The sequence below is a fragment of the Doryrhamphus excisus genome, unplaced genomic scaffold (genome assembly GCF_037039965.1).
Source record: "Doryrhamphus excisus strain RoL-2023G ecotype Guam unplaced genomic scaffold, RoL_Dexc_Guam_v1.1 HiC_scaffold_60, whole genome shotgun sequence".
NCBI classification, from domain to species: Eukaryota; Metazoa; Chordata; class Actinopteri; order Syngnathiformes; family Syngnathidae; genus Doryrhamphus; species Doryrhamphus excisus.
In genome coordinates, this window is record NW_027621874.1 from 17519 (window position 1) to 29491 (window position 11973).

General features: G+C 51.5%; 1 protein-coding gene across 1 annotated transcript; it reads right to left on the reverse strand.

The window, feature by feature from the left end:
* Positions 1-959: 959 nt before the first annotated feature.
* On the reverse strand, positions 960-1889 carry LOC144898062 (iron uptake protein A1-like). Its single transcript, XM_078788950.1, has one exon. It carries the CDS (start codon positions 1887-1889, stop codon positions 960-962), a length of 930 nt encoding a protein of 309 aa, XP_078645076.1.
* Between the last annotated feature and the right edge of the window lie 10084 nt (positions 1890-11973).

Genomic DNA, 11973 nt, shown 5'->3' on the forward strand with positions numbered 1-11973 from the left:
GCGAGTCGGTACATGCTGATAACGATGCGAACTGTGGTGAAAACGCGCGCGCGCGCGCAGTCGACGCTCCAACCAGATCAACACCCCAGCCGCTACGACTAGGGTAACCGCCAACTGAGCCGCTGCAGCCAGATTGTAGTGTCCGAACCAGGTGCGCAAGACCCCGGTACCGATCGTCTGCACACCAAAGTACTCAGCGGTTCCGTAATCAGCCACCGCCTCCATCACCGCCACCGTTGCTCCGGCGGCAATCGCCGGACGTGCCAGCGGCAGCCCGATCCTAACAAACCGCGCCATAGGCGAAGCACCCAAGGTTTGAGCTGCTTCAATCGCGCTAACACTTTGATCGACAAACGCGGCACGCGCGGCCAAATATACATAGGGGTAGAGCGTCATGATCAGACAAAATGAAACCCACTCCCGTGCAGGCACCCAGGGCAAGGCACTCGACCACGGCTGCACAAAGAACGCGAAAATATAACTCGGAAATGCCAGCGGCAGAACCAACATCCAGGCCCACCAACGAGCCCCTCGCACCTGATAATTGACAATCACCCACGCGCTTAGCACGCCCATTAACGAAGTGCCTGCCGCCACTTCCAATCCGATTATCAGGGTATTGCCGGCATAGATCCAAAACACCGTATCCAGCAGGTGAAACCAGATATCTTTGTCCGGCGCCAAAAAAGCTGCCAAGCACAACCAAGGTCGGCACCGATAGCGTAAGGCTGATCACCAGTCCTCGATAAGCACGGCTTCTCGAAGCCATCAATGCACTTACTTGGTCAAATCTGTTCATTGCGTAGTGCGGTGTGATCACCAGCGGCACACCCAGTGTGATTAAAACCGGGCATTATAGACTGACCGATCAAGGCCAGCCGGTCTTGTCAAAGATTTTGACCGCCTCAGCATTGAACTGGCCGAGTTGTTGAATACTCGACAAATCGAATACCACACCTTCAGGCGTCCAACTCTTGACCAAATCGCTGGCGGGGATATGCGCCCTGCACCGGGTACTCGTGGTTGACTTGGGCGTACCACTGCTGCGCCACATCGCTTAGCAAGAATTCGATCAACGCCTCTGCATTGGCTCTATTCTTGGCATAACGGGTCATCCCAATTCCAGAGACATTGACATGGTTGCCGCGGTCGTCTTGATTGGTAAAAATGACTCGAACCTTCTCGGCGGCGGGTGCCTGCGCTTGATCGCTGAGCATGATACCAAGATAGTAGGTGTTGACCACTGCATAGTCGCATATACCCTCGGCTACCGCCTTGATTTGCGCTCGATCATTGCCCTCAGGTGTTCTAGCGAAATTCTTCACCATGCCCTCAGCCCAAGCTTGGGCTTGTTCTGCGCCGTCGTTGGCTATCATTGAGGCGAGCAAGGATTGATTGTAGATATTGGCCGAGCTGCGAATACAAACCTTGCCTTGATAACGTGGACTCGCCAGCGCCTCAATGGTCAATGGATCATCCCGGGGATCCGTTCGCTCGGACACAACGACAACACGCCCTCTTAGCGACACACCGACCCACTGTCGCTGTGGATCGACCAGTTCAGTCGGCACGTCTTCAAGCACATCCTGAGTCAGTGTACCCAAGACTCCAGCATCGGCAGCGGCGGCCAAATTCCCTGCATCGGTGGTGAGCAATAGATCTGCGGGTGTAGCCGAGCCTTCAAGTTTTAGACGACTAAGTAGACTACCGGGCTTGGCCGAAAGCACCTTAACTTCGATGCCACTTTGCTCGCTAAATTCATCCAGCAAAGGGCGAATCAGCGCTTCACTTCGACTGGAGTAGAGATTGACACTCTGATCCGCCAGCGCACCTGCACTGACTGACAGGCAAACCGCTGAAACAACGACGCCAGCACATAGTTTAGTCATGATTACTAATCTCGCATAATTCCGAAGTCAGGAATTCTATGCCAATAAAAATGCGAATGCAAATAATTATTATTTAAATTTAAATGCCTCTCAGGTAAATATTTGTATACCCATTGAGCTTTGAGCCCTGTGCGCGAGAACTTTCCATGCTAGCACCCACTTTCAAGCGAGCCGTCTCACCATATATATGTCCAGGAGCCTGCCCGAGATTACAACACCTGCGGCGAGCCCCTAAGAGTCCGTAGCAACTCAATCCAACATCGTCATCGGGTGAATTATCGTGGCCACACTACATGTAAAATTAGTTCAGTGGCACCCATGTTCAGAAGCAAGCTCTATTAAAGCGCGGCTTGAACTATAATTGGCAAATGCTCATACAGGACGATAGAACTCAATGCCTTACGTTGCCGCTTATAATGCGCCATGTCAGCCAACAATCGATTCACGCGCGTTGACCATGCAGATCAGCATCTTGAATGCCTACACGTCACTCTCAAGACCGAGGATCAACCCATGACTAAGCCTATTTGGTGCCGTGCAATCGTAGTCTTCGCGTACGCGGCATTTTTTACGCCGTTCGTATTGAACGCCGATGAAGCCGCAAACATGCGTTCGTCGATCACCGATCGTCAGGTTGTCTACTTGACGCCCTCGTCTGGAGTCAACAACCCAAGGCACCCTTATACATTGCGCCCGAACTCCAATCTGGCAACAGCAGCACAACAATTCGATCAGGTTGCCACGGGTCGCTCCTCGGTTATTCTGGAAATCGAAGCCGCCAGAGAGCGAAAGGCCTCGATAAGGCTTCAGTACTTCCCGCGGTTGTTACCCATCGCCACACAGCCACTGACTGGCACCAATGATTTGGTTCTCGGCATCGGACTCGAGCAAATGCTCTGGGACGCCGGACGCACCGAAGCGCAGCTCGAAGGCCAAGAGTATCAAATCGTCGATGCGCAACTGCGCGCCTGGCAAGAACGCAATGATACGGTCTATGAGGGATTGGAAGCCTACATCTTGATTGAAGGCTTTAACGCGCGTATCGGCATCTATAACGACACCTTGCGCGAACTGACCAAGCTCGATGAACTAATGGAAATTCGCGTGCTCGGCGGCATTGCTGACCGGGGCGAGCTTCTCAGAGCCAAGGTCGCTCTGCAGAATATTGAACGTGAAAAGATTGTCGACGAGTCAGCCTTGCGCCGCTCCCGAGCGGAATTACTGCGACACTTGCCTCAGGGTGAGCGGTTGCCGCCTTTAGGCGACATTGATGAGGCGATCCCGATGTGCGAACGGCGATGGCCTATGCTTGAACCGCCAGCCGACGCGCTTGCCAATATACGTATAGACGATGCCGCTGTCCCGTTTGGCCGTGACCGAGGCTCAGCGCTGGCCTAGGGTGCAATTGCTCGGCACTGTAACCAAGAGCGAGGCCACGGACACCGCGAAGAATATCAGTCTGCAACTAAATACCGACGACATGCTGATATTCGATGGCAATAGCGAAATCGTTGCCGCCGAGGCCTCGATTCGATCGGCACGAGCCTCGTATGCATTGCAGCGCCAAGATACCAACGCACTGTTACAAAGCTTGGAAACCGATTATCAGAGCTTCAGATCAGGAGTCGCCAAGCTCGAAGAATTGCAGCGCTCCAATCGCAGCACGCTTGATCTCTATCACGAGCAGATCGACGCCGGATCGGCGCGAATCAGCGAAGGTGTTGAATTATACAGAGAAAACTCCAGAATACGGCTGGACATTGTCGATTTGAAAGTGCAAATGCTGCAAAACTGTCTTGAGTCATCTCGTCAACGCGGGACCTTGGCTCCTTATAACGAGATAAACTGATGAGCGATACCGAAAGCCAATCCAATCCACAACAAAACCCGAAAGCTCTTGCTGACCAGTTGATCACAACAGAGCAGACCCCTGCCACGGACGCAGAGCCTGCGCCCGGAGCCGAAGCACAAGACCAGCAGTTACAAACCGTCGATTCACCTGACAGCGAAGACTATCGGCTCAAAGGCACAAATCTCGAACATGCGGTTGTTGCCTGCATGAACCTGCAGGCGATCGATATTGATGTCGATCAGTTCGTCTCGGATTGCCCATTGTCAGTGGACACTTTGATATTGAGCTATTGGAGCGCGCGGTCGACAGACTGGGTTATTTCGTCGCTCATCACGACAACAAAGCACTGTCGACAGAGCAAATGCCTGCTGCGCCGTGTTGCGATCAGGTTATGTTGTAGTGGTCGGTTTTGACGCCAACCGTTACAAATTCTGGACGACGAAAACCCCGGCGCCGTCAAGTCCGTCGATGCCGATTTGTTTATGAGCGAATATATCGGTCACTTCTTCCAGATCCTTCCCAGTGTCGGCTTGCTACAAGGCAAATACTCGGTCAAAAAACCCAAGGGGCATTGGTTCTGGGGGACGCCTCTATTTTCAGAAGACGCGATTATTCGATATCGTGCTTTCCTCATTTTTCGCCAATATTCTCGCTATACTTGTCTCCTTGTTTGCGATGCAAGTCTATGATCGCGTTATCCCCGGACAATCCGAGGCCACGCTTTGGGTGCTGGCAATCGGTGTGGGCATAGGTATCTTGTTCGAGGCCGCATTGCGAATATCCAGGGCGCGGCTGATCGACCCAATGGGTAAAGAAGCCGAGATAGAGATCTCCCGCGACCTGCTTGGCTACACCATGGGCATGAAATACGACAAACGTTCCGATGCTGCCCAGTTCAATCATTAACACCATTCGTGAATTTGGCTCGGTCAAAGAATTTTTCTCGATGGCCTCTATTGGGGTCGTCGCTGACATTGCCATTCGTGCTGATCTTTATTTTTGTGATCTACGGCATCGCCGGCGACATTGCCTATATCGTGCTGGCAGGGCGCGGTGTTCACTGTGATCCCCAGCCTTATATTCCAGCGCAAACTCGTCCAATTGTCCAAAGAAACCATGGGCGGTCAGTCGACCGGCACCCGAATGTTGACCGAGGTCACCTACGGGCTTGAGAACATCAAGGTTTCGCGTGCCGAATCCTATTTTCAGCGCCAGTGGGAGCACATCAATACCCTCAACGCGATCAAATCGACCGATCAACGATTTATTGCCGCGTTTCTGACCTTCTGGGCGACCGGCGTCCAACAGTTTACGTATATTGGCACCATAATCGCCGGGGTCTACAAACTCTTGAAGGGCGATTACACCACCGGCGCCTTGATCGGGGTCGGCATCCTAACCAGCCGCACACTCGGCCCTGTTACCCAATTGTCCCAAGTGCTGTCGCGTTGGCAAAACATGAAAATGGCTCTGGAAGGGCTCGACCAAATTGTCTACTCCGAGCAAGAACGCGAGAACGAGCGCACCTATATTCGTCGCCCACGGCTATTCGGCCATATCTCTCTCAAAGAAGTGATATTTGCCCATCCCGGAGCCAAAGCGCCCTCACTGGCGGTCAAAATCTAACGATTGAGCCCGGCACCCGACTGGCGCTTTTGGGGACAAAATGGCTCGGGTAAATCCACGCTGCTCAGAATGCTCGCGGGACTTTATCAACCGGTTGAAGGTGAGTTGTTGGTCGATCACCTTGGATATGCGCCAAATCGACCCCGCAGATGTGCGCAACAATATCGGCTACCTTCCTCAGGAAATCCGAATGTACCAAGGCAGCCTGCGTGAGAATCTCGTCGCCGATGGCCGCAAATACAGCGATGAAAAGCTCTTTGAAGCACTGGACTTTGGCGGCTTGGGAGATTACGTCCGCCAGGATCCAGAAGGACTCGACAAACCCATTGTCGACGGCGGCGAGGGTCTGTCCATCGGGCAACGTCAAAGCATCGGCCTGGCCCGTATTTATCTGCGTGATCCCGCGATTATTTTGCTGGATGAACCAACCTCCGCGCTAGACACTCGCTTGGAACGCGAGGTTGTTGGAAAACTCAACACCTGGATCGGCGAGCGCACCTGCGTGATCGTTACCCACCGGATGCCTATCGTCGAACATGTGACTCGGATCGCTATTTTGCAAAATGGTCAATTGCTAATGGAAGGCGAACGCGATGCCGTTTTACAGAAACTCTCTGGCGGCGGTGCCCAAGCAAAACCCAATCTACAAACCTCTGAAACCCAAGGATCCTGAACACAATGAAGCTGGACGTAAATGCCTACAGCGACAAAGAAGGCACATCGATCAAAAAGAACCGGCAAATCATCTGGATTATCATGCTCATTATCATGACATTCTTCGCCTGGGCAGCCAATGCTCCCTTGGAAGAAGTCGTCAGAGGGTCTGGGCAGATCGTGCCATCACTCAATAATCAGGTGGTACAAAACTTGGAAGGTGGCATAGTCAATGAAATTTATGTCGCTGAAGGTGATCGTGTCGAACAGGGTCAACTCTTGGTTAAGATGGATGAGACAAAGTTCCTCAGTGCCTATCGGGAGTTTTCGAACAGCGGCTTGCGCTGTTGATCAAACTCGAACGCCTCAAAGCCGAAACAGAACATAAACTCCAGCTATACGCCGGATCCGGAACTGGCCAAACAAGCTCCCGAATACGCCGCTTCCGAGCTTGCATTGTTCAATGCCCGTCGCCAAGAACTGACCACCAATATCAGCACACTGGACAAGACAGCCAAACTCAAACGCCGCGAAGTCGATATGTTGGCACCATTGTTCGAAGCACTGCGGTACCCGAGATAGAAATGCTGCGAGTCGAACAACAAGCTAACGATGCCGAGGGTCGAGCCCCGTCTTATCCGTAGCGAATTCGAAGCAAGGCGCTCACAGGAATACTCCGAAACCTTGGTTCAACTCGGGCAAATAGAAGAGCAAATTCGCGCTCGCGAAGATCAGCTTGAGCGAACCGATGTTATCTCCCCGGTTCGCGGCATTGTCAACAAAGTCTCGGTAACCACGATTGGCGGCGTTGTACGTTCCGGTGACTCTTTAGTCGAGATATTGCCACTTGGCGAGGCCTTGCGCGCCGAAGGCCGAATCGATCCAAAGGATATCGGTTTTGTCTATGTCGGCATGCCGGCGACCATCAACTTACGGCCTTTGACTTTTCAGTCTACGGCACCATTGAAGGCAAGGTCGTTCATGTGGGCGCTGATACTATTATCGACACCAATCAGCAAAACGCCGTCCCTTACTATGAAGTATTCGTCGAACTCGAAGATACAACACTGGAGGGCCCGGAAGGACTGGTCGACATTCGCCCTGGAATGCTGGCCAATATCGAGTTGAAATCTGGCAATAAGACCGTGCTGAAGTATCTATTGAAACCACTACTCAAAACAACAGATGCGTTGACCGAACGCTGATCCAACAACAGAAGCTGCGGCAAGTGCCAAGATCTCGCCCATGTGCCGCAGCGTGTCGAAAATGGATCAGCAACTTGCCTCACCCATATGAGTTGCTGAAGATGCCAAGACTCCTAGCTTGGAGGGTGTCGTAAAAGATAGTTGGTCTCGTCGAAATCATCAAATCTCGGTCCCTTTGGCTATGCATAGGAGCCTTGGCGGGTTTTCGACTTCTACGCGCCGCATGGATGCGTTTTCGCCGGTGCCGGTGTAAATATCCGAAAGCAAATGGGATTTTGCCCTATTTGTATGCTCAGGTTCCACGCCGATGCCCGCTGCCATTGAAGGGTCATTGTGCATCCATCCATGGGCGCTCATTGAGGCCGTCCTCGCCGCAAATGTCCGTCAATGACAGCGGGGTGATCGGTGCTCGTGCAAAGTTCAACCCCAGACTGCTGATTCACACCAAGGAGCCTGTCCGAGAATGGGAGCTGCGAATCTCGGCTTTCGGCAGAAACCAACATGCTCTAGATCCTTCGTTTTATGGACATATGCCATTACCGAGCCCATGCTGTTCCTTAGCACAATTGCCATCTGAAATGGCAATTGTGAGGCTCAAATATCAAATCACTCAATCACTACATCTAGTGCCTTGAAGATCAACAAGATACAACTTATTGTATTTGATCGCTTGCATCGCGTTTTTTAGCTCTAAAGTTAGCCACTCGCCGAGTGACAATATTCGTAGCTTTCCCTATTCCTGATTGATCAGAGTGCGGGCAAAGGCTATGACAACAACTTCTACTCTCCAGCTTCCACCTAAGTCAAGGAACTCCATATCATGTCGAACACGCTAAAGGCCGTGAAGAATCCGCCGACTGCAGATCTTCTGAATCACGCAGGGAGCATTGCAATGCAAGAAGCCTCGCTGGATATTTGGGATCAAAAGTATCGCCTGAAAACCAAAGACAATACCCCCCGTTGATCTGAGCTTGAACGACACCTACAAGCGAGTCGCCAAGGCCTTGGCCTCAGTGGAGAAAACCAAAGCACTGCGCGAGCACTGGCAAGAGAAGTTTATCTGGGCGTTGAGCCATGGAGCGATACCTGCGGGCGCATTATTTCCAATGCCGGTGCGATGGAGCACAAACCGGCGACCTCGACCATCAACTGCACCGTTTCCGGCACCGTTGAGGACTCAATGGACGATATTCTCGACAAAGTCCACGAAGCAGGTATCACCCTAAAAGCGGGCTGCGGTATTGGTTACGAGTTCTCGACCCTACGTCCCAAAGGTGCCTATGTCCTCCGGCGCAGGCGCCTATACCAGCGGCCCCATGTCGTTATGGATATCTTCGACAGCATGTGTTTCACAGTGTCATCGGCAGGTGGTCGTCGTGGCGCACAAATGGGCACTTTTGATGTCGGTCATCCCGATATTCTCGAATTTATCCGCGCCAAGCGAGAAAACGGACGGCTTGCGACAATTCAACCTTTCTCTATTGATCACCGACGAATTCATCCAAGCGGTCACCAGCGACAGCGAGTGGAAGCTCGCCTTCCCCGTACGCGAAAAGGAATATGACGCCGAGACCCTGAACCTCAACGACCCCGAGCAAGTCATCTGGCGTGATTGCCACTGGCCGAAAACTATATGCAAAAACGATGAAGGGCTGGTGGCGTGCAAGGTCTACAAGACCATCAAAGCTCGCAATCTCTGGGATATGATCATGAGCTCGACTTATGACTACGCCGAGCCCGGTTTATTCTGATCGACAAAGTCAATGAAATGAACAACAACTGGTTCTGCGAATCCATTCGCAGCGACCAATCCTTGCGGAGAGCAAACCTCTACCGCCCTATGGTGCCTGCTTGCTCGGATCAATCAACTTGACCCGCTTTGTCCATCAACCCTTTACCAAGAAGCTTGGTTCGACTGGGCACAATATCGCGAAGTGATCGCCATCTTTACCTCGCATGCTCGACAATGTCATTGATATCAACGGCCTCCCACTGGAAGAGCAACGTAAAGAAATCAACCAAAAACGACGCCATGGCATGGGATTTCTCGGCTTAGGCTCGACATGACCATGCTCACCATGCCTATGGCAGTCAGGAATCGCTCACGTTTACCGAAAAAGTCAGCCAAGAGCTTGCGCTGGTCGGATGGCAGGCGGCTTTGTCCCTGTCCAAAGAAAAGAGGGCCCCGGCGCCGATTATGGAACAGGATTTTGTCATCACCGCCAAAATGCTGCGTCAACGCCCCGAGATGGTCAGGGATGGATACAAAGCCGGCGAAACGATCAAAGGCAAGGTGCTGCATGCCAAATACAGCCGATACATGCAGCAAATAGCCGACGTTGATCCAGAGCTGACCGACGCACTGGCTGAAGCAGGCGCTCGGTTTACCCACCACAGCTCCATAGCACCGACCGGCACCATTTCCTTATCATTGGCCAACAATGCGTCCAATGGCATCGAACCCAGCTTCGCCCATCACTATTCGAGAAACATCATTCGCGAAGGCCGAAAATCCAAGGAAAAGGTGGATGTGTTTTCATTCGAATTGCTGGCCTACAGGCAGCTGATTGATCACAGTGCCACACCCAATAGCCAAGACACGACTGGCGCACTTCCTGAGTATTTCATCAGCGCCGACGACATCAGACCGAAGCAACATGTCGATGTTCAGGCCGCCGCACAAAAGTGGATTGATTCGTCCATTTCCAAGACAGCCAATGTACCGACCGACTTTGATTACGACGAATTCAAGGATATCTATATGTACGCCTATGACCAAGGTCTCAAAGGCTGCACCACCTTCCGCTTCAACCCCGAGGCCTTTCAAGGCGTACTGGTCAAGGAAAGCGACCTTGAGAACACTCAGTACACCTTCACACTCGACGACGGCACCCATGTCACGGCCAAAGGCAATGACACCATTGAATACGATGGCGAAACACACACCGCCGCCAATCTATTCGATGCCCTGAAAGAAGGCTACTACGGAAAATTTTAGGACAAGACCATGAGCATTAAAATTACCCAAAAGATCGTCGGCTTCGAAGTCGACAGCAAGCAGACCAAGGCCACAGAGGTAGTCAAGGACAGCACCTCCACCAACCATGCACACAATGCGAGCAACAATGTCGTGCAGATGACCGAGGCCCTTGAACGCCCGGATGAACTGGTTGGCTCAACTTACAAACTCAAAACACCCCAGCACATTTCGCAGCACGCCATGTACATCACCATCAACGATATCGTACTCAATGCCGGTACCGAATACGAAGCTAGGCGACCATTTGAAATGTTTGTCAACTCTAAAAATATGGAACATTTTCAATGGATTGTCGCCTTGACCCGCATCGTTTCCGCCGTTTTCAGAAAAGGTGGTGATATTACCTTCCTAGTAGAAGAGCTCAGATCCGTGTTCGATCCCAATGGCGGCTATTGGAACAAGGGTAAATTTCAGCCATCTTTGGTCTCAGAAATCGGCGATATCATTGAGCAACATTTGACCTCGATTGGCCTACTGCGCAAACCCGAAATAGACGCCCGACAGAAAGCCTATATTGATGCCAAACGCGATGAGTTCAAATTGACTCCGCCCAACGATCAAAACAACGCGCATAGCGACTTTCCTGCTGATGCGCAGCTATGTGCCAAATGCGGTCATCATTCGGTGATCAGAATGGACGGCTGCATGACATGCCTCAACTGCGGTGACTCAAAGTGCGGTTAACACACCAATGAGTAGCCACGACGATACGGACGATACGATCGACTTCAACGCCGATCTCGCACGCCAACTGCACCAATTAGTCGCCGAGCATGACCCAAAAGCCAACGACCATGGCGTGGCCGCTCATTATTTGGCGGCCACCATGGGGTTTTGGATCGCACAATGGGAAAGTGATAACGAAAAACGCGGCGAACACTTGGAACAACTCTACCGACTTGCTGTACACGTTATTCAAGATACCGATCAATTCAAGAACACAATGCCAGCACAAAATTCACTCGCTTGAAATTAGCAGGTCGTTCAAAAACCGCTGCAATGGCGTATCGCGTCGTCGTTACGCTTCTCATTTGCGAACAGGCTCCTTACGTGCTCACGATGTATTGGACTTAGGGTTGCCTCACAGGCAATAACAGGATCAAGATCATAGACCTAGCGTGCCGACTGCTCACTACAATCCGCAAAAACACCAAGTGTGTTGTATAAATACAACACGCCCACTAACACAATCTTCGAAAGAACTGCATAAAGATCCCCTAACTATCAAAAATAAAAGAAATTTTTCAATTCAAAAAAAATGTTGCAAAAAAGTTGCAATCACCAAAATTTACAGTAATATATCGACGTGACACTTCTGTCATGCCGAGCATTCCACGCGCTTGGCAACACTTACTTAATTTTTGAGGAATTATGTTATGAAAAAAACTACCCTGGCAATGGCCATCGCAGCCGTTGTTTCTGCACCAGCGTTCGCTGCTGGTCACGGCGCAAACAATGTTACTAACGCCAATGGCGCTGTTTCTATCGCTGGTAATATCGAGTATACAATCAACTTCACCGATGTAGATGGTGAAGAGCTTGGCCTCGAAGAACAAGAAGACACTGATCTTGATGTCACTGCGACAGCAGATCTTGGTGATGGCTGGATCGGTACGCTTAGTTTCGACCTCGAAGGCTCTGGAGTAGATGAGAACAGCGCTAAACTTGCTCACGCCGACTACGGAACCATTCAATTCGGAGGTGACG